Below are 23673 nucleotides of genomic sequence, written 5' to 3'. Positions count from 1 at the left end.
AGCACAGCATTCCTGCAATTCACTCTCCCTCAGCACAGCATTCCTGCAATTCACTCTCCCTCAGCACAGCATTCCTGCAATTCACTCTCCCTCAGCACAGCATTCCTGCTCATTCATTCTCTCTCTCTCACACAGCATTCCTGCAATTCACTCTCCCTCAGCACAGCATTCCTGCTCATTCATTCTCTCTCTCTCTCACACAGCATTCCTGCTCATTCATTCTCTCTCTCTCACACAGCATTCCTGCTCATTCATTCTCTCTCTCTCTCACACAGCATTCCTGCTCATTCATTCTCTCTCTCTCACACAGCATTCCTGCTCATTCATTCTCTCTCTCTCACACAGCATTCCTGCTCATTCATTCTCTCTCTCTCTCACACAGCATTCCTGCTCATTCATTCTCTCTCTCTCTCACACAGCATTCCTGCTCATTCATTCTCTCTCTCTCTCACACAGCATTCCTGCTCATTCATTCTCTCTCTCTCACACACAGCATTCCTGCTCATTCATTCTCTCTCTCTCTCACACAGCATTCCTGCTCATTCATTCTCTCTCTCTCTCACACAGCATTCCTGCTCATTCATTTTCTCTCTCTCACACACAGCATTCCTGCTCATTCATTCTCTCTCTCTCTCACACAGCATTCCTGCTCATTCATTTTCTCTCTCTCTCACACAGCATTCCTGCTCATTCATTCTCTCTCTCTCTCACACAGCATTCCTGCTCATTCATTCTCTCTCTCTCTCACACAGCATTCCTGCTCATTCATTTTCTCTCTCTCTCACACAGCATTCCTGCTCATTCATTTTCTCTCTCTCTCACACAGCATTCCTGCTCATTCATTTTCTCTCTCTCTCTCACAGCACTGCTCTGGAAATAACAATGCAGATCTCTTACAATCTTGATTCCAAAGCAGGAATTCAACTGGAAAGATTCTAACACATAGGCAAAGAGTACCCCGTGCCAAACTAGTACAACAGTGGCAAACATCTGATTCAGAAATACAAATCTGAGTGTTCTTTCTTTAGTTGTGAGCACCTGGAAAAGGCAGCTCAACAAAGTGATCTATGAGTCCAGTTCTATCCTTTCCTGTAGGTCCAACGATGGGAGGGATTGAGACAGCAATGGTCCAGGGCAGGTCAATGGCACTAGTCAGAATAACAGTTCAGCAGAGACCAGATGGGCTGAAGGGTCTGTCACTGTGCTGTAGTGTTCTGTGACTCTATAAATCTGTTGCATGTCTGTTCACCTGAATCTCGCCCCTCCAAAAAGGCCCGAACTCTCTTCTCAGTTTTGTAGGGACTCTTGTGAACTGCAACCTGTTCTTGAGGCAAACACACATCTTTCCCTCCTCCTGTTTCCCCACTTGCAGATGTTAATTACAAAACACCCTCGCCCAACGAGAGCACCGAGGAGCTGCGGGACCTCCATCCAGGGGCGCTTCTTTACCGAGCCGCCGCACTCCAAAATCTACCTGTCATGGCCGATGCACTCGCACACGGAGCTGATGTCAACTGGGTGAACACGTCAGATGAGAACAAGACTCCCCTTATCCAGGCAGTGACACCGGTAAGACAGTAACCTACTATATCAGCAGCCGTTGCAGATCCTCGTGGCCCAGTTCAGTCCGACATTACCATACACCATTCAGCTCAGTCTTCTACTATACAGTAACAAACTACAACAAATTCCAATTATAAGCACATCTATTACTCGCAAGGAAAGGTCTACTTCTGTTTGTTAAATTGTTGAGAGGTAGCTTCAATCTTATAGCAGAAAAAACTATAAAATTTTTACTTTTATACTTTTACAGAGACCAGTAATTCACCAACTTGATGCCTCTGAGGTTGTTCCGTCGGAAAATGGCATTCCTTCCTTATCCTCATCCGTGGGGTGTTTTATATATCAGTCAATTTGCCTTTTGAGGCTTCTTGCCCCCATGACAGCTGTATCCTGTTTTTCTCTGTTATCAGAACATTCCTTATTATAAATACACACCCTGCTATAAAACACATATAGACTTCTTGGAAGTTTCCATCCAAACCAGCAAAGCACTCTGGGATCACACAGGTACTATTTTGTCACATTACATTTTTTAAAAGTTATAAATTCATAAAGGCTTCAGAGTAACAGATATATTTTCGAAACCTCCACTGATCCAGCCAGTAACACCGGTAAGACTGCAATCTCTTACATCACCAGCTGCTGTATATCTTTCAAGGCCTAATAACTTCTGAGGATATTTGGCACTGTAATTCCAGATGATGACACTGAAGGCTTTTACAGGAAGAGTCCATTTCAACCCCTGTGTCTGTGGTAGCACAGAGCAATAAAAAACAATGCATTTATAAAGAGCCTCCCATGTCAGCACTACACCATGGCATTGACTGTTTCTGTTCCAATTAGGGATCTGTGGAAACACTAAAATCAAACCCTAATTCAAATCAAATTCAAGTTTAATTATCATTCAATCATACATGAACACAGCCAAAAAAACAGCATTTATCTGGGGCCGAGGCTCAAAACATACACAGTACATTCAAAATAGCGACCAAAAAACACAGTCACATGAAAAGAAATACATATATAGCCCAAGTCCCTGATTGACGTATCCAGCAAATTGATGCTGTAGTTCCCAGCAGTGCACAGACAAACCAGCCTGACATTCCATTGATTGACCACTGGGGGGGAGGGCAACACAGACAGGCGAGGTAATCCCCCAACCGAGCACAGACGTAACACTATACCGCCTCCAGTGTCTCCTCTCCTGGACTGCAGCAGCAGGCAAGCCCACGGCTTGAGGCCTAGTCCTTGCTACAAACAAGGCAACACAGCTCCCCTGCCGTCTGTCATGCCACCAAACAAGGGGAGCAGGCCTGCGGCATCTAACATTATCGATATCCAACAGACTCTAACACTTAAGTAGATGAACTTTAGGTTTCCAGTGGTTCAGCTTTGGCCTGTGTCTATTTGCTTGTCCTCCTTATCATATTGCAAGTATAACAGAGTTTATTTCACTGAGTGTGGTTAGCATAGTTGGGAAGAGACCCTAGTGATTCCAGTCCACTGGATTGGAATGTGTCAGACAGACTAATAATCTATTGAAATCAGCTCCCTTCCTGCTTCTAGTGCACATGTTCTGTGAAAGATGGATTGTCTGCGTTACGAGATTACCGCCAACCTCAGATTCAGAGTTATTTCTCACATGTGGACTAAAACATTCAGTGGAATGCATCATTTGTGGTAACAGCCAACGAGGAGGTGCTGGGGGCAGCCCACAAGTGTCACCACACACTCTAGCATCAACTTAGCACGCCCACAATGTTTCACAGGACAATAAGGTGACAACGACAGCAACAACAACAGCAAGGCAAGCCTCTTTCCCACCTACTCAGATAGAGGCGCCCAACCCTAGCACAGGCCTCCACTCCTGGGTAAAGCCCCTGAAGTATAACGGCTGTAGTAACAGAACCACTGAGGTCTGAAAAGGGACAAGGCAGCAGGCACTGGCAGGGCTGATTTCTCCCTGCAAAAATCTTCAGTTTCTGCATCCCTTTGGAAGCTGATTATTGAGCTAAACCTTGGATTTGATTTTTTCTCTCTTCTCCAGGGTTCCTTGGTGGCCTGTGAATTTCTGCTGCAGAACGGTGCCCACGTAAACCAGATGGACATTCACAGTCGTGGTCCTCTGCACCACGCCACCATCCACGGACACACCGGGTGAGTAAGCCAGGTGCCAAGCGTGCCTGGTATTACATGCCCATGGAAACAAAAGGAAAACTCTGAACGTTAATCCCTTACTCGGATAAGAGTCATTATTTCATCTTCAGAGGTGATCCATGATGAATGACCTGCATCCAGAAACATTTTACAGTCCATTCCCAGGGCAGGTTCCGCACAAAATAGGCAAAGTAAACTTACTGTCAAAGTAGATACATGAGGTTCATTTTCTTGTGGGATAACTCAATAAATCCATAAAATAATGACCATATCAGAATCAATGAAAGACCACGGCGGCCTGGGTGTTCACCCAGTAGGAAAATGACAACAAACTGTGCAAAAACAAAACGAAAGAGCGTAAAGCCTAAGCAAAACATATCGAGAACATGAGATGAAGGATCCTTAAAGTGAGTCCATTGGTTGTAGTGATGGGGCGAGTGAAATTGAGTGAAGTTATCCTCTTCAGTTCAAGAGCCTGATGGCTGAAGGGCAGTAACTGCTCCTGAACCTGATGGAGTGAGTCCTGAGGCTCCTGTACCTTCTACCTGATGGCAGCAGTGAGAAGAGAGCCTGGCCTGGGTGGTGGGGTTCCCTGATGATGGATGCTGCTTTCCTATGGCAGTACTTCATGTAGATGTGCTCAGTGGTTGGGAGGGCTTTACTCCGGGCCAAGTCCACTACCTTTTACAGGATTGTCCATTCAAAGGCATTGCTGTTCCCATGCCAGGCTGTGATGCAGCCAGCCAGTACACTTTCCACTCCACATCTGCAGAAATCTGTTGAAGTTTTAGCTGTCATGCCGAAACTTTGCTAACTCCTAAGGAAGCAGAGGCACTGCTGTGCTTTCTTCATGTTCGCATTGACGTGCTGGACCCTGGGCCAGGTTCTCCAAGATAATCCCAACAATGGCACCACTGAACCACGGCAACTTCCTGTGGCTGTTTTTACCCGGAAAATAAAGAAATTCAACAGAATTTGTGAAGAACAATACCGAAACAAAGACTGGCAAACAACAAATGTAGAAAAAAGGACGTTGCCCAGATGGATCAGTGTCTAGATGAGAACGTGAGTTGAAGAGTCTTTGAAAGTGAGTCTGCAGGGTTGTAAAATCAGTCAGAGTTGGGGTAGAAAAACTCCCACTAACACACAGGACAGAAACAAACCAACCTGGATACTAACCGATCTGTCACAGACTAAGCCCTCCCCATCATTGAGCACATTTACATGGCACAAGAAAGCAGCGTCCATCACCAAGGGCCCCCACTACTCAGGTTTCTTCTCTCTTCTCACTGCCACCATCAGGCAGGAGGTCCAGAAGCCTTAGACCCTACGCCAACAGGTTCAGGAACAGTTATTATCCCCATGAATGCCTGCAAGGAAATGAATCTCAGGTCAGTATGTGGTGACATTTACCAGGACGGCGTGTAACTCGGAGGAAACCTGTAGCTATAGTATTCCCATCTGCCCATTGCCCTTGTCTCTTTTGGTGGTAGACAGTGCTTGGTGGTTTGTCTGCCGTTCTTACTCAAGTCTGCAAATACTTGCTATTGATGACAAGAATGGAGGTTTAGGGTGGTGGCAAGGCCACGTTGTCCTTGGAGACGTTCCACTTCCTCAGAATTGTTGGCACTGCACTCACACAGGGAACTGGAAAGTACTCAATCATACCCTTGATGATTTCTTTCTGAATAATACAAAATCTTGGCAGATTCAGCAGGTGATTCACTCACCCAGACTCTGAGCTGCTTTGGTGGCCGTGTTGTTTACATGCTGGCTCAGCAGTTTCTGGACAGTTGTGCCCCCTGAGATATCCACAATATATACGGCACCACATACTCACAGAGCGAATCTACACAAACAGTAATGGGAACATCGTGGGCCAAATGCTCTTCACTGTGCTGTGATTTCTATGTTCTAATAGCTTTTCTTCAGAACTGGGGAGTAATCTCCCTGTTCAAAATTGCATTCTTATTTATGAGAGCAGATTGTATCCAAACAGTCTGCTATATTTCCTGGTTTGGACAATAAACGATCTGCAAAACTAGTTAGGGAGGTAAAGATGTAGTATTACAGATAGATCATCTTTCAACAGATGATATCCCACCCATAGCCATCGACTTTGTTCCTCTTTTCACAGACTCTGACTCTTTCCAGCTATTTGCTATTTGCTTACTTTCATTGTTCACTCGTTTTGTTTTCTTTTCTCTCTGCACAGTAGGTGTTTGGCCGTCATTCTTTTGGGGTTCTTTGTTTTGTGGCTGCCTGTAAGGAGACGAATATCAAAGTTGTATAATGTACACATACTTTGAACTTCCCGATTAACTCCATTGCCCAGCTCTTGTCTATATCCTTATCTGCCTAAGTGATTCAAGTGGTCCTGACGTTTCTTAAAGTCTGTCCTTTAGAGACCGTGCAGTTGGAACCTTCAGTGTGTGAAATCCCATCACCTTGACCACCTCAGCCTCCCCACCCTGAGTTCTCAGCGGTCATCATCGTTCTGTGCCATGTCGTATGACATGGACAACCATCACCATAATTGTTCTTGGCAGATTTTCCTACAGAACTGTTTGCATTGCCACCTTCTAGACAGTGTCTTTACGAGATGGGTGACCCCAGCCATTATCAATACTCTTCAGAGATTGTCTGCCTGGCGTCAGTGGTCACATAACCTGGACTTGTGATCTGCACCAGCTGCTCGTACGATCATCCTCCGCCTGCTCCCGTGGCTTCATGTGACCCTGATCAGCGGCTAAGCAAGTGCTACTCCTTGCCCAAGGGTGACCAGCAGGGTAGCAGAGGGAAGGAGAAGGAGCACCTTGGATCTCCTTTGGTAGAGACTCTTCTCCATACTGCCGCCCAAACTTCTCTGCAGTAACACACACAAAATGCCAGAGGAACACATCATTACGGAAATGAACAAAGACTCCTGAAGGGTCTTGATGAAGGGTTTCGATACGAAAACATCGACTCTTTATTCCTTTCTATTCCATAGATGCTGCCTGACTGCTAAGTTCCTAAAGCATTCTGTGTCTGTGTTTGTGTATATGTGTGTGTGTGTGTGTGTGTGTGTGTGTCTGTGTGTGTGCGTGTGTGTGTCTGTGTGTGTGTGTGCGTGTGTGTGTGTGTGTGTGTGTGTGTGTGTGCGTGTGTGTGTGTCTGTGTGTGTGTGTGCGCGTGTGCGTGCATGTGCATGTGCGTGCATGTGTGTGTGTGTGTCTGTGTGTGTATGTGTGTGTGTTCGTGTGTGTGCGTGTGTGTGCGTGCGTGCGTGCGTGTGTGTGTGTGTGTGTGTGTGTGTGTGTGTGTGTGTGTGTGTGTGTGTGTGCGTGTGTGTGTGTGTTGCGGAATCTCTATTTCTGGGTATTCTGCATTTTTGTTTTCCTGGCCCGTTGCAAATGCTCATTCCTCTCCCTCCTCCAGCTGTACGTTTATCTGTCCAGGTCCAAGCTTTACAAATTATTTTGCAGAATTCCTCTGTTTCTTTCCTTCCTCTGCTGAGATGCTGCTTCCAACTCACCACTTTGCCCAGGTTTTCCGTTATTTGCCCAAAACCTCTCAAATGTCATCAGTTGCCATTTTGGAGAAGCACCCACAGGAGCGTCTTAGAGATACATCGCAACCGAGTGTGTACGAACAGTCCCATTCTGTCCACACTGTCCGAATGTCATGATGTGGATCGTAACCTTCATGCAATCACTGCGGTAGATTCAATAATGATTAATAAATGGTTAATCATCAGTTCCTGCAATATCCACTGAGCTTGCTGTGATTGATCATGCTCGGCGCTGGCCGGGGCTGTGGCTGCAGCAACGCTGGGTTTAATGCCTGTACACTCACTTTCATTCTGAATGCTGTTTGCTTACTTTTATAGTTAGCGTGATCTTCCGTCTCTGCACACTGCGTGTTTGATGGCCTTCTTTTGTTTTAATGGGCTCCTTTGGGTTTCTTTACTTTGTGGCTGCCTGTAAGGAGACGAATCTCAAGGTTGTATAAAGTATAACGCACTCTGAACTTTGATTCTACTTACTGTGTTATTACTGACTTACTGTTTCATTACGTTGTATTTCAATGTTTATGATAATCTGTTTGATTATAGCCTGGTGTGTCTGTTCTTGAAGCGAGGGGCAAGTCAAACGGCAGTGGATGAAAACGGCAAAAACCCGATCACCATTGCCATCGACACTGCAAACGCAGACATTGTGACTCTGTAAGTAACGCCACCACGGTTTGCTACCTCTTCCTGCCCTCAACCAAACCCAAGGGGTAAAACCACTCGGTTGGAATTTATAAATAAATTTCTTATTGATAGATGCACAAAGAGATACGTGGAGAAGGAAGGAGACTGGGGCTGAGGGGTAACTGATCAGCCATGATGAAATGGTGGAGCAGACTCGATGGACCAAATGGCCTAATTCTGCCGCTATATCTTATGGTCTTATTGATAAACACAGGAGATTCTGCAGTTGCTGCAAATCCAGAGCAAAACGCACAGAATGCTGGAGGAACTCAGCATCAATGCACGTGAATAAACAGTCGACGTTCTGGGCCTTTATCCTTCATCAAGACTGGGAAGGAAGGGGGAAGAAGCCGGAGCAAGAAGGTGGGATGGAAGGGAAGGAGTACAAGCTGGCAGGTGACAGGCGAGGGTGAAGGTCTCCTCTCCTATCAGATCCTTGCTTTTCCACCTATCACCTCCCAGCTTCTCACTTCATCCCTCTTCCCCCACCCACCCACTTTCCTTTTGTGGGTTTCCTCCAGCTACCCCAGTTTCCTCCCACATTCCAGAGGGCATCTAGACAAGGGTTAGTAAGATGTGGCGTGGCATGTTGGCACCAGAAGTGTGGCGACAATTACGGGCTGCTGCCAGCACATTCGGCTGGCATAGTCGGTGCATTCCACTGTACTGTATGTTCCGATGTTTACGTGACAAATGAAGCTACTCTCCTCTCTTTATAGTAAGTTTGCAGACAACTCAGAAACCTTCCCCTTTCTTTCTCAGTCCTGAAGAAGGGTCTCGGCCCGAAACGCCTACCGTTTATTCATTTCCGTAGACGCTGCCTGACCTGCTGAGCTCCTCCGGCATTTTGTGTGTGTGATTGCTGGAGTTGTGGACAGTGAGAAGTGTCAAAGGATAGGCCAATTGAAGCTGCAGGTGGAGATTAATCCAGATGTGTGCACTGTTGCACTTCAGGAGGTGGAATGTAAGTGGGGTCGTCAGTAAAGTGTTGTCAACGCTCTGAGTTTTTGCTGTTGGATTTGTATACTCTGGGTTTTATTATTTATTGTTGTGCTTTGGGTTTTTTATGTTTTATCGTTTGGTCTTCCCCAGTTTACATTTAAGGTGCAATTGTCCTTGATTACTTCCAATTACTTTGCAGGTGTCCAATTCAGTTTCTGGGGCTTTTGTTACCTGTTAGCTTGTAATTAGCCAGCTGGGCACAGGTTATTTTGCACGTTGGCGTGTAGTTAAAGGGGCAGTGCTAACCCCTCATGGGCTCAATCATCCTGATCCTTACCTAGTGCAGCTCTGGCCGCGTTATCTAAGACCTTGTAAGTTCTACTGTTTAACTTTGTCCCTTTTGTTAGTAAAACTCCTGGTTTTGTTTAAATGTTCCGAGTCTCTGTGTGATCCTACACTTGGGTCTGATGACGCAGTGTGACAAGGAGGATGTCAGGACCCTTGCTGATGTGCAGAGAGATCTGGGAGCGCAGCCCTACAGCTCCTCGGAAGTGGGAACACAAGTAGAAAGTACAGTAAACAAGGCATCCAGCGATCTTCAGTGATGGCGATGTTGGGTATAAAAGTCGGGAAGTCATGTTGCAGCTGCACAAAACTTCGATGGAACCACATTTAGTTCTGGTCACTGCATTGCAGGGAGGAAGAGGGTGCAGAGTTGGTTCAGCCTGGATGAGAATATTTTCTCTGGAGTGTTTGAGGCTGAGAAACAACTGCATAGATTATAACATTGTGTGACACGTAGAAGAGGAAGATACTCCAATACTGGAGAACATAGTTTTGGATACAAGGAAGATGAAGGGCGGTTATTTTTAATTGAGATACAGTGTGGAATAGGCCCTTCCAGACGCATGGTTTAACCCTAGTCTAATCACAGGAAAATTTACAATATCCAATTGACTTCACCAACCGGTACATCGCTGGACTATGGGAGAAAACCCATCACTGGGAGACGGCACAAATTCCTTACAGGCAGCAGTGGGAATTAAAGCTGAGTCGCTACACCACCATGACACCCCATGTTTTGATGTACATGTGACAAATTAATCTGACCTTTAATCCCTATTGATCTATGAATTGAATTTCAGGCTTCGACTTGCCAAAATGAATGAGGAGCTGCGGGAATCAGAGGGAGTCTTTGGACAGTCAGGTCAGTATCCGTGTATCTGTTCCCATGTAATCTACGGTGGGGTGGTGGGTGATGAGATTGAGGACAGGTCAGGATCCGTGTATCTGTTCCCATGTAATCTACGGTGGGGTGGTGGGTGATGAGATTGAGGACAGGTCAGGATCCGTGTATCTGTTCCCATGTAATCTACGGTGGGGTGGTGGGTGATGAGATTGAGGACAGGACAGGTCAGGATCCGTGTATCTGTTCCCATGTAATCTACGGTGGGGTGGTGGGTGATGAGATTGAGGACAGGACAGGTCAGGATCCGTGTATCTGTTCCCATGTAATCTACGGTGGGGTGGTGGGTGATGAGATTGAGGACAGGTCAGGATCCGTGTATCTGTTCCCATGTAATCTACGGTGGGGTGGTGGGTGATGAGATTGAGGACAGGTCAGGATCCGTGTATCTGTTCCCATGTAATCTACGGTGGGGTGGTGGGTGATGAGATTGAGGACAGGTCAGGATCCGTGTATCTGTTCCCATGTAATCTACGGTGGGGTGGTGGGTGATGAGATTGAGGACAGGTCAGGATCCGTGTATCTGTTCCCATGTAATCTACGGTGGGGTGGTGGGTGATGGGATTGAGGACAGGACAGGTCAGGATCCGTGTATCTGTTCCCATGTAATCTACGGTGGGGTGGTGGGTGATGAGATTGAGGACAGGTCAGGATCCGTGTATCTGTTCCCATGTAATCTACGGTGGGGTGGTGGGTGATGAGATTGAGGACAGGACAGGACAGAATCCGTGTATCTGTTCCCATGTAATCTACGGTGGGGTGGTGGGTGATGAGATTGAGGACAGGACAGGTCAGGATCCGTGTATCTGTTCCCATGTAATCTACGGTGGGGTGGTGGGTGATGAGATTGAGGACAGGACAGGTCAGAATCCGTGTATCTGTTCCCATGTAATCTACGGTGGGGTGGTGGGTGATGAGATTGAGGACAGGTCAGGATCCGTGTATCTGTTCCCATGTAATCTACGGTGGGGTGGTGGGTGATGAGATTGAGGACAGGACAGGCCAGAATCCGTGTATCTGTTCCCATGTAATCTACGGTGGGGTGGTGGGTGATGAGATTGAGGACAGGTCAGGATCCGTGTATCTGTTCCCATGTAATCTACGGTGGGGTGGTGGGTGATGAGATTGAGGACAGGACAGGATCCGTGTATCTGTTCCCATGTAATCTACGGTGGGGTGGTGGGTGATGAGATTGAGTACAGGACAGGTCAGGATCCGTGTATCTGTTCCCATGTAATCTACGATGGGGTGGTGGGTGATGAGATTGAGGACAGGACAGGACAGGATCCGTGTATCTGTTCCCATGTAATCTACGGTGGGGTGGTGGGTGATGAGATTGAGGACAGGACAGGTCAGGATCTGTGTATCTGTTCCAATGTAATCTACGGTGGGGTGGTGGGTGATGAGATTGAGGACAGGTCAGGATCCGTGTATCTGTTCCCATGTAATCTACGGTGGGGTGGTGGGTGATGAGATTGAGGACAGGTCAGGATCCGTGTATCTGTTCCCATGTAATCTACGGTGGGGTGGTGGGTGATGAGATTGAGGACAGGACAGGTCAGGATCCGTGTATCTGTTCCCATGTAATCTACGGTGGGGTGGTGGGTGATGAGATTGAGGACAGGACAGGATCCGTGTATCTGTTCCCATGTAATCTACGGTGGGGTGGTGGGTGATGAGATTGAGTACAGGACAGGTCAGGATCCGTGTATCTGTTCCCATGTAATCTACGATGGGGTGGTGGGTGATGAGATTGAGGACAGGACAGGACAGGATCCGTGTATCTGTTCCCATGTAATCTACGGTGGGGTGGTGGGTGATGAGATTGAGGACAGGACAGGTCAGGATCTGTGTATCTGTTCCAATGTAATCTACGGTGGGGTGGTGGGTGATGAGATTGAGGACAGGTCAGGATCCGTGTATCTGTTCCCATGTAATCTACGGTGGGGTGGTGGGTGATGAGATTGAGGACAGGTCAGGATCCGTGTATCTGTTCCCATGTAATCTACGGTGGGGTGGTGGGTGATGAGATCGAGGACAGGTCAGGATCCGTGTATCTGTTCCCATGTAATCTACGGTGGGGTGGTGGGTGATGAGATTGAGGACAGGACAGGTCAGGATCCGTGTATCTGTTCCCATGTAATCTACGGTGGGGTGGTGGGTGATGAGATTGAGGACAGGACAGGTCAGGATCCGTGTATCTGTTCCCATGTAATCTACGGTGGGGTGGTGGGTGATGAGATTGAGGACAGGACAGGTCAGGATCCGTGTATCTGTTCCCATGTAATCTACGGTGGGGTGGTGGGTGATGAGATTGAGGACAAGACAGGTCAGGATCCGTGTATCTGTTCCCATGTAATCTACGGTGGGGTGGTGGGTGATGAGATTGAGGACAAGACAGGTCAGGATCCGTGTATCTGTTCCCATGTAATCTACGGTGGGGTGGTGGGTGATGAGATTGAGGACAGGACAGGTCAGGATCCGTGTATCTGTTCCCATGTAATCTACGGTGGGGTGGTGGGTGATGAGATTGAGGACAGGTCAGGATCCGTGTATCTGTTCCCATGTAATCTACGGTGGGGTGGTGGGTGATGAGATTGAGGACAGGTCAGGATCCGTGTATCTGTTCCCATGTAATCTACGGTGGGGTGGTGGGTGATGAGATTGAGGACAGGACAGGTCAGGATCCGTGTATCTGTTCCCATGTAATCTACGGTGGGGTGATGGGTGATGAGATTGAGGACAGGACAGGTCAGGATCCGTGTATCTGTTCCCATGTAATCTACGGTGGGGTGGTGGGTGATGAGATTGAGGACAGGACAGGTCAGGATCCGTGTATCTGTTCCCATGTAATCTACGGTGGGGTGGTGGGTGATGAGATTGAGGACAGGACAGGTCAGGATCCGTGTATCTGTTCCCATGTAATCTACGGTGGGGTGGTGGGTGATGAGATTGAGGACAGGACAGGTCAGGATCCGTGTATCTGTTCCCATGTAATCTACGGTGGGGTGGTGGGTGATGAGATTGAGGACAGGTCAGGATCCGTGTATCTGTTCCCATGTAATCTACGGTGGGGTGGTGGGTGATGAGAATGAGGACAGGACAGGTCAGGATCCGTGTATCTGTTCCCATGTAATCTACGGTGGGGTGGTGGGTGATGAGATTGAGGACAGGTCAGGATCCGTGTATCTGTTCCCATGTAATCTACGGTGGGGTGGTGGGTGATGAGATTGAGGACAGGACAGGTCAGGATCTGTGTATCTGTTCCCATGTAATCTACGGTGGGGTGGTGGGTGATGAGATTGAGGACAGGTCAGGATCCGTGTATCTGTTCCCATGTAATCTACGGTGGGGTGGTGGGTGATGAGATCGAGGACAGGTCAGGATCCGTGTATCTGTTCCCATGTAATCTACGGTGGGGTGGTGGGTGATGAGATTGAGGACAAGACAGGTCAGGATCCGTGTATCTGTTCCCATGTAATCTACGGTGGGGTGGTGGGTGATGAGATTGAGGACAGGACAGGTCAGGATCCGTGTATCTGTTCCCATGTAATCTACGGTGGGGTGGTGGGTGATGAGATTGAGGACAGGACAGGTCAGGATCCGTGTATCTGTTCCCATGTAATCTACGGTGGGGTGGTGGGTGATGAGATTGAGGACAGGACAGGTCAGGATCCGTGTATCTGTTCCCATGTAATCTACGGTGGGGTGGTGGGTGATGAGATTGAGGACAGGACAGGACAGGATCCGTGTATCTGTTCCCATGTAATCTACGGTGGGGTGGTGGGTGATGAGATTGAGGACAGGTCAGGATCCGTGTATCTGTTCCCATGTAATCTACGGTGGGGTGGTGGGTGATGAGATTGAGGACAGGACAGGTCAGGATCCGTGTATCTGTTCCCATGTAATCTACGATGGGGTGGTGGGTGATGAGATTGAGGACAGGTCAGGATCCGTGTATCTGTTCCCATGTAATCTACGGTGGGGTGGTGGGTGATGAGATTGAGGACAGGACAGGTCAGGATCCGTGTATCTGTTCCCATGTAATCTACGGTGGGGTGGTGGGTGATGAGATTGAGGACAGGACAGGTCAGGATCCGTGTATCTGTTCCCATGTAATCTACGGTGGGGTGGTGGGTGATGAGATTGAGGACAGGACAGGTCAGGATCCGTGTATCTGTTCCCATGTAATCTACGGTGGGGTGGTGGGTGATGAGATTGAGGACAGGACAGGTCAGGATCCGTGTATCTGTTCCCATGTAATCTACGGTGGGGTGGTGGGTGATGAGATTGAGGACAGGACAGGTCAGGATCCGTGTATCTGTTCCCATGTAATCTACGGTGGGGTGGTGGGTGATGAGATTGAGGACAGGTCAGGATCCGTGTATCTGTTCCCATGTAATCTACGGTGGGGTGGTGGGTGATGAGATTGAGGACAGGACAGGTCAGGATCCGTGTATCTGTTCCCATGTAATCTACGGTGGGGTGGTGGGTGATGAGATTGAGGACAGGTCAGGATCCGTGTATCTGTTCCCATGTAATCTACGGTGGGGTGGTGGGTGATGAGATTGAGGACAGGTCAGGATCCGTGTATCTGTTCCCATGTAATCTACGGTGGGGTGGTGGGTGATGAGATTGAGGACAGGACAGGTCAGAATCCGTGTATCTGTTCCCATGTAATCTACGGTGGGGTGGTGGGTGATGAGATTGAGGACAGGTCAGGATCCGTGTATCTGTTCCCATGTAATCTACGGTGGGGTGGTGGGTGATGAGATTGAGGACAGGACAGGTCAGGATCCGTGTATCTGTTCCCATGTAATCTACGGTGGGGTGGTGGGTGATGAGATTGAGGACAGGACAGGTCAGAATCCATGTATCTGTTCCCATGTAATCTACGGTGGGGTGGTGTGTGATGAAATTGAGGACAGGTCAGGATCCGTGTATCTGTTCCCATGTAATCTACGGTGGGGTGGTGGGTGATGAGATTGAGGACAGGTCAGGATCCGTGTATCTGTTCCCATGTAATCTACGGTGGGGTGGTGGGTGATGAGATTGAGGACAGGACAGGTCAGGATCTGTGTATCTGTTCCCATGTAATCTACGATGGGGTGGTGGGTGATGAGATTGAGGACAGGACAGGTCAGAATCCGTGTATCTGTTCCCATGTAATCTACGGTGGGGTGGTGGGTGATGAGATTGAGGACAGGACAGGTCAGAATCCGTGTATCTGTTCCCATGTAATCTACGGTGGGGTGGTGGGTGATGAGATTGAGGACAGGTCAGGATCCGTGTATCTGTTCCAATGTAATCTACGGTGGGGTGGTGGGTGATGAGATTGAGGACAGGACAGGTCAGGATCCGTGTATCTGTTCCCATGTAATCTACGGTGGGGTGGTGGGTGATGAGATTGAGGACAGGTCAGGATCCGTGTATCTGTTCCCATGTAATCTACGGTGGGGTGGTGGGTGATGAGATTGAGGACAGGTCAGGATCCGTGTATCTGTTCCCATGTAATCTACGGTGGGGTGGTGGGTGATGAGATTGAGGACAGGACAGGTCAGGATCTGTGTATCTGTTCCCATGTAATCTACGATGGGGTGGTGGGTGATGAGATTGAGGACAGGACAGGTCAGAATCCGTGTATCTGTTCCCATGTAATCTACGGTGGGGTGGTGGGTGATGAGATTGAGGACAGGGCAGGCCAGCGGATGCTTTAGCTCAATGCAGCTGCCATGCAAAACCAGCTGGAATATTTTGGAGCACAGTTGGGACAACTCAGCAGTTGCACATTCAGATATTTAATTACAAATTGATTACAATTAACTGTGAATTCAAATTCCCCAAGCTGCTGTGGTGGGATTCCAACTCCAGGCCTCTAAATTCGTGACATCAGCCTGAATTTTCCACTGGTGTCCATTACTGTTGGCCTTTTCTTTGACCAGCTCCTTCTGGAGTTTGCTCTCAAACAATTCTCATCATAGAGTTTAAACTAGAATTGCTGGGAGGGGTGGTGATGTGAACTCCACCTTGAATCTCCTTGGAGCGACGGAGGATGAGAGGTGACCTGATAGAAGTGTATCAGATGATGAGAGGCATTGATCGTGTGGATAGTCAGAGGCTTTTCCCCAGGGCTGAAATGGCTAGCATGAGAGGGCACAGTTTGAATGTGCTTGGAAGTAGGTACAGAGGAGATGTCAGGGGTAAGTTTTTCACACAGAGAGTGGTGAGTGCATGGAATGGGCTGTCGGCGACGGTGGTGGAGGTGGATACGATAGGGTCTTTTATGAGACTCCTGGACAGGTACATGGAGCTCAGAAAAATAGAGGGCTATGGGTAACCCTTTGTAATTTCTAAATTACGTACATGTTCAGCACAGCATTGTGGGCTGAAGGGCCTGTATTATGCTGTAGGTTTTCTATGTTTCTATATAGCTTTTAAGGCAGCTACTGTACTAATTTACTTCAGTAATTACTGTGAAGCATTTGTTGTATTTTACCACCACAAGCAGATGACATTCATGGGTGGAGGGGCAGGCAGTTTTGAGGAAGTAGAGAGGCTACAGAAGGATTTAGACAGACGAGGAGAATAGGCAAAGAAATGGCGGATGGAATACAGTGTTGGGAAGTGTTTGGTCATCCGCTTTGGTAGAAGAAATAAAAACAAAGACCATTTTCTAAATAGAGAGAAAATTCAAAAATCTGAGGTGCAAAGGGACATGGGAGCCCTTGTGCAGGATTCCCTAAATATAATTTCCAGGTTGAGTCTGTGGTGAGGAAGGCAAATGTGATGTTAGCATTCATTTCAAGAGGACGAGAATATGAAAACAAAGATGTTATAAAGCACTGGTGAGGCCTCACCTGGAGTACTGTGAGCAGTTTTGGGTTCTTATCTAGGAAAGATGGTGGGAAAGATGCTAGAGTCCATTATTAAGGATGAAATAGTGGCATATCTAGATAGCAGTGATAGGATTGGGCCGAGCCAGCATGGATTTACCAAGGGTAAATCATGCTTGACTAATCTGTTGGAATTTTTCAAGGATGTAACCAGGAAGTTAGACGGGGGAGATCCAGTGGATGTAGTGTACCTCGATTTTCAGAAGGCATTTGATAAGGTCCCACATAGGAGATTGGTGGGTAAAATTAGAGCTCATGACATTGGGGGGAAGGCATTGACATGGATAGAAAACAGGTTGGCAGATAGAAAGCAAAGGGTAGCGGTGAATGGGTGTTTCTCGGAATGGCAGGTGGTGACTAGTGGGGTGCCACAGGGCGCGGTATTGGGACCACAGCTGTTTACTATTTACGTTAACGATTTGGATGAAGGCAGAGAAAATAACATCAGCAAATTTGCTGATGATACTAAGCTGGGTGGCAGTGTGACATGTGATGAGGATGTTAGGAGAATTCAGGGTGACTTGGATAGGCTAGCTGAGTGGGCAGATACTTGGCAGATGGCGTTTAATGTGAGTAAGTGTGAGGTTATCCACTTTGGGAGTAAGAACAGGAAGGCAAATTATTATCTGAATGGTGTAGAGTTGGGTAAGGGAGAAATACAAAGAGATCTCGGAGTCTTTGTTCATCAGTCACTGAAGGTGAATGAGCAAGTGCAGCAGGCAGTGAAGAAGGCTAATGGAATGTTGGCCTTTATTACAAAGGGAATTGAGTACAAGAGCAAGGAAATCCTCTTGCATTTGTACAGAGCCCTGGTGAGACCACACCTGGAGTATTGTGTACAGTTTTGGTCTCCAGGGTTAAGGAAGGACATCCTGGCTGTAGAGGAAGTGCAGCGTAGATTCACGTGGTTAATTCCTGGGATGTCTGGACTGTCTTACGCAGAGAGGTTAGAGAGACTGGGCTTGTACACGCTGGAATTAAGGAGATTGAGAGGGGATCTGATTGAAACATATAAGATTATTAAGGGATTGGACAAGATAGAGGCAGGAAATATGTTCCAGATGCTGGGAGAGTCCAGTACCAGAGGGCATGGTTTGAGAGTAAGGGGTAGGTCATTTAGGACAGAGTTAAGGAAAAACTTCTTCTCCCAGAGAGTTGTAGGGGTCTGGAATGCACTGCCTCGGAAGGTAGTGGAGGCCAATTCTCTGGATGATTTCAAGAAGGAGCTAGATAGGTATCTTATGGATAGGGGAATCAAGGGATATGGGAACAAGGCAGGAACCGGGTATTGATAGTAGATGATCAGCCATGATCTCAAAATGGCAGTGCAGGCTCGAAGGGCCGAATGGTCTACTTCTGCACCTATTGTCTATTGTCTATTGAAAGGATGTGCTGACATTGGAGGTTCAAAGGAGGCTCACAAAAGTGATTTCAGAATTGAAAGGCTCGTCATATGAAGAACGTTTAAAGGCTCTGGGCCAGAATTCAGGAGAATGAGGGGATCTCATTCAAACCCATCAAATGTTGAAAGTCCTTGATAGAGTGGATGTGGAGAGGATGTTTCCTATAGTGGGGGAGTCTAGGACCAGAGGACACAGACAGAGTGGATGTGGAGAGGATGTTTCCTATAGTGGGGGAGTCTAGGACCAGAGGACACAGATAGAGTGGATGTGGAGAGGATGTTTCCTATAGTGGGAGAGTCTAGGACCAGAGGGCACAGATAGAGTGGATGTGGAGAGGATGTTTCCTATAGTGGGGGAGTCTAGGACCAGAGGACACAGATAGAGTGGATGTGGAGAGGATGTTTCCTATAGTGGGAGAGTCTAGGACCAGAGGGCACAGATAGAGTGGATGTGGAGAGGATGTTTCCTATAGTGGGGGAGTCTAGGACCAGAGGACACAGATAGAATGGATGTGGAGAGGATGTTTCCTATAGTGGGAGAGTCTAGGACCAGAGGGCACAGATAGAGTGGATGTGGAGAGGATGTTTCCTATAGTGAGGGAGTCTAGGACCAGAGGACACAGATAGAGTGGATGTGGAGAGGATGTTTCCTAGTGGAGGAGTCTAGGACCAGAGGGCACAGATAGAGTGGATGTGGAGAGGATGTTTCCTATAGTGAGGGAGTCTAGGACCAGAGGGCACAGATAGAGTGGATGTGGAGAAGATGTTTCCTATAGTGGGGGAGTCTAGGACCAGAGGACACAGATAGAATGGATGTGGAGAGGATGTTTCCTATAGTGGGGGAGTCTAGGACCAGAGGACACAGATAGAGTGGATGTGGAGAGGATGTTTCCTATAGTGGGGGAGTCTAGGACCAGAGGACACAGATAGAGTGAGTGTGGAGAGGATGTTTCCTATAGTGGGGGAGTCTAGGACCAGAGGACACTGATAGAGTGGATGTGGAGAGGATGTTTCCTATAGTGGGGGAGTCTAGGACCAGAGGACACAGATAGAGTGGATGTGGAGAGGATGTTTCCTATAGTGGGGGAGTCTAGGACCAGAGGACACAGATAGAGTGGATGTGGAGAGGATGTTTCCTATAGTGGGGGAGTCTAGGACCAGAGGGCACAGATAGAGTGAGTGTGGAGAGGATGTTTCCTATAGTGGGGGAGTCTAGGACCAGAGGACACAGATAGAGTGGATGTGGAGAGGATGTTTCCTATAGTGGGGGAGTCTAGGACCAGAGGGCACAGCCTCAGAATAGAGGGACGTCCATTTAGAACAGAGATGGAGAGGGATTTCTTTAGTCAGAGAGTGGTGAATCTGTGGAACTGGGTATATTTAAGGCAGAAATTGATAGATTCTTGATTGTTCAGGGAGAAGGCAGGTGATAGGGGCTGAGAGGGAAATGGATCAGCCATGATGAAATGGCAGAGCAGACTTGATCGGCCAAATGGACTAATTCTGCTCCTATATCTTACGGTCTTATGGTCAAACTATGGAGAGCACAGCCCCAGCTCAATGTACCTGACCTCCATACGCACCAAATAGCCAAAGGCCCTGGATGGTGACTGAGCTCATTTCAACCCCCCACCCCCCACCCCAGCCCAGTAACATAAAGACAGCCATAGACCATAAACTATCATAATAACTAAAACAGATTTACCAGACTGAAACTTGAGAGGTTTCAGAACAAAAGCTAAACTCCAAGAGAGTAACAATTCCAATCTTTTCGAGGTAGTAAGGGAAATGCAGAGAAACTATTTCAATTGGTTGGGGAGTCTAGAATCAGGGAGCAGGGTCGAAACATTACAGCTATACTTTTGGTTAGTGAAATCTGATAACACATTTGCACAAACACAGAGGTGTAGAACGTGTCAGGGGTTCCCAATCTGGGGTCCACAGACCCCTCGGCTAATGGTAGGCATCCAAGGCATAAAAAAAGTCAGGAACCCCTGTTCGAGGAATTCAGCAGATCAGGCTGCATCTATTTGGAATAAGCAGTTGATGTTTCAGGTCAAGACATTTAATCAGGACTGGAAAGTAAGGGGGCAGAAATCAGAATATGAAGGTGGAGGGGCAGGGGTGGAAATCAAGCTGGCAAGTGATAGGTGAGACCAGGTGAGGGGGGGAAGGTGAGTGGGTGGGGGAGAGGTAAAGGTCTGAAGAAGGAATCTGATAGGAGAGAAGAGTGGACCATGGGAGAAAGGGGAGGAGGAGGGGCACCAGGGGCAGTTGAGAAGAAAAAGAGGGCAAGAGGGGAATGGGGAATGGAAAAAGAGAGAAGGGGAAGAGGAGAGAAATTGTTGTAAGCTGGAGAAATCGATGTAAGGCTGCCCGGACAGAATATGAGGTGTTGCTCCTCCAACCGGAGGGTGGTCTCATCATGGTAGTAGAGGAGGCCATGGTCCAACATGTCAGAAAGGGAATGGGGAGTGGAATTAAAATCATTGGAATACTCATCCACAAAAGGCAATTAATGCTGGATCAGTTGTTAAAACTTAATCCAGATTATTAGATGTTGGTTAACCAAAAATATTAACATGTATGGAGTAATGGTAGATAGTAAACGCTCTATGCTCTGTGCTGGTTCCTGTGCATACCTGTCCTCTCTGACTCTGTTTGTCCTTCCTTTCAGGAGATGAAACGTACAACGATATTTTCCGGGATTTCTCACAAATGGCCTCCAACAACCCAGAGAAGTTAAAACGCAAGAGCCATGAGCTGAGAACCTCAACACTTTAGAGTTGCTGTGTGCTGGACACTGCTGAGAATGGCTGTAAAATAGCTCCTTCTCCTAAGCTCAATCCTTCAGCTCGGTAGAGTGACAGAAGGGCCACAGCGGGTTGATGTCCCAAAGGGAAACCCAATTCCTTTCCCAACAATGAGGGAGCATTTTCCTGCCCTGCCCTTAATTCCCCCAAGCCTCTGGACCACGGAACTTCTCATCCCCAGATAAAAACCCAACCCCGCTCCCACTACTTTCCAGACATCACAATCTGCAGATGCAAATAGACTCTGATTCAGAATTAAGATGCGTTCCTTTTCACGCTGAGCCTCTCTGTCCTTCCCTCCCGTTCTCCAACTCAAAGCAGGATCCAGTAGCCTCAGGAATACAGGTCTAGATTGAGAAGAAGCATCTTAATTCTGAGACATTGTTATATAGTTGATTTATAATTTTAAAAGAAATCTTTTTATTACATTAGTCTGTAATATATTTATATTAAGATAGAGCTTGGCTTGAGAGTTTGAAAATAAATAAATCTCTTTTTAATATATAACACTGGTTTCCATGTTTGTTTCAGTTGAAATGTTTTGTGGTTACCTAGTTAATGAGTCAGGATAGAAAGCTTTTACATATACTTATTAATGCCCAGTATGTTTAGTGCAGTGAGCGTAGAAGGTTGAGGGGGGACTTGATAGAGGTATTTAAAATTATGAGGGAGGTAGACAGTTGACGTGGATAGGCTTTTTCCATTGAGAGTAGGGGAGATTCAAACAAGAGGCCATGAGTTAAGAGTTAAGGGGCAGAAGTTTAGGGGTAACACGAGGGGGAACTTCTTTACTCAGAGAGTGGTAGCTGTGTGGAACGAGCTTCCAGTAGAAGTGGTAGAGGCAGGTTCGGTATTGTCATTTAAAGTAAAGTTGGATAGGTATATGGACAGGAAAGGAATGGAGGGTTCTGGGCTGAGTGTGGGTCAGTGGGACTAGGTGAGAATAAGCGTTCAGCATGGACTAGAAGGGCCGAGATGGCCTGTTTCCGTGCTGTAATTGTTATATGGTGATATGAAGCTCCTCCATCTCCGGCAAGGTTCAGGCTTCCTTCATTGTGTCAGTAGCTTCCTCGCAGTTTTCCCTCCTTCATCCTTGAGTGGCCCTAGCTATTCTCCTGCTCTTGAACCATTTGCTGTACCTGCATATGTATTGAATGCTCTTTGATCCCACTAGCTTTTCATGGTGCTCCGTTTCCAGTTCTTTTCTGGTTTCTTCATAATCTTCTAGGGCTCTGTTTGATTTTAGCTTCCTAAACCTTAGATACACTTCCTTTATCTTCTCGACTGAATTCACCATCTCTCTCACCATCCATAGTTTCTCACTTTGCCCTCCTTGTCCTTCCTTTGCACTGGAGCGGACAGTACCCGTCGTGTAGTCTGAGTTAGTCTTTAAACACACTCCACATGTCAGACATGCGCAAAAGGGGCCATTCCCAACTGAAGACACAAGAGATTCTGCAGATGCTGGACATCTTGAGCAACTCACACAGAATGGTGTCATTCTGGAGAAACAGAATGAGTCAGGCAGCATCTATGAAGGGGAAGAAACAACCAGTGTGTTGGGCTGAGGTCCGTCTCCAGGACTGTAAAGGCAGAGGTCAGAATGAATAGGTAGGGGAGAGGAAGGAGTACAAGCTGGCAGATAAAAGACCGTGGGGCAACATAATAGTGTAGTGGTTAGCACAACGCTTTACAGCACCAGCGACCAGGGTTCAACGTGCACCGCGGTCTGTAAATTCTCGCCGTGACCACGTGGGTTTCCTCCCACAGTCCAGTTGGTAGGTTAATTCACCATTGTATATTGATTAGGCTGGGATTACATTGGGGGATTGCTGGACGGTGCAGCTCAAAGGGCTGGAAGGGTTTGTTCTGCGCTCGGTAGATTCATAGAAAGAAAGAAAGGCTGGTGGGGAGGAGTGGATGACGTCAGAAACTGGGAGGTGACGGTTGGAGAGATAAAGGGCTGACAGAAGGAATCTGATAGGCAAGGACAAAGGACTATTGAACAAAGGGAAGGAGGTGGGTAGGATATGAGGGCAGGGAAGGGAAGACAGGGCCTCAAGAATGAGGGAAAACAAAAAGGGAGGGGGGGTTGAAAACAGAGAGGAGAGGCTACCAAAAGCTAAAGAAATCAATGTTCATGTCATCATGTTGGACAGCCCAGATGGAATATTGGACTGCCAAAGGACTCCTCCTTTGACGTACGGTGTGTTTCTAGTATTAAACCCAGTCAGAAAGCTGAGGAACACAACACAGAATGGGGTTTAGAGTGATCTGCTGTCATGTCAGGGGCGGGGTGGACCAGGCTGCTCAACTGCCAAGGGATATTTGAAGCTCCCGGTGCATCCGTTGGGCCGTCTATTGCATCCGGCGTTCCCAATGCGGCCTCCTCTATGCTGGTGAAACCTGACGTAAATGGG

General features: G+C 47.5%; 1 protein-coding gene across 1 annotated transcript in view; it reads left to right on the top strand.

The window, feature by feature from the left end:
• The window catches only part of LOC140729345 (arf-GAP with coiled-coil, ANK repeat and PH domain-containing protein 2-like), a 61137-nt gene extending 39377 nt beyond the window's left edge, over positions 1–21760 (top strand). The window contains exons 11-15 of the mRNA XM_073048991.1: positions 1373–1569; positions 3611–3720; positions 7817–7927; positions 10045–10106; positions 21118–21760. Of these exons, the coding sequence (XP_072905092.1) occupies positions 1373–1569; positions 3611–3720; positions 7817–7927; positions 10045–10106; positions 21118–21224 (587 nt within the window). The 3' untranslated portion in view covers positions 21225–21760. The remainder of the gene's footprint in view (positions 1–1372; positions 1570–3610; positions 3721–7816; positions 7928–10044; positions 10107–21117) is intronic.
• The last annotated feature ends 1913 nt before the right edge of the window (positions 21761–23673 follow it).

This window comes from Hemitrygon akajei, chromosome 6 (assembly GCF_048418815.1).
Source record: "Hemitrygon akajei chromosome 6, sHemAka1.3, whole genome shotgun sequence".
Lineage (NCBI taxonomy): Eukaryota > Metazoa > Chordata > Chondrichthyes > Myliobatiformes > Dasyatidae > Hemitrygon > Hemitrygon akajei.
Note: the sequence above shows the minus strand (reverse complement) of the source record. Positions and strands in the feature narration are given on the sequence as shown.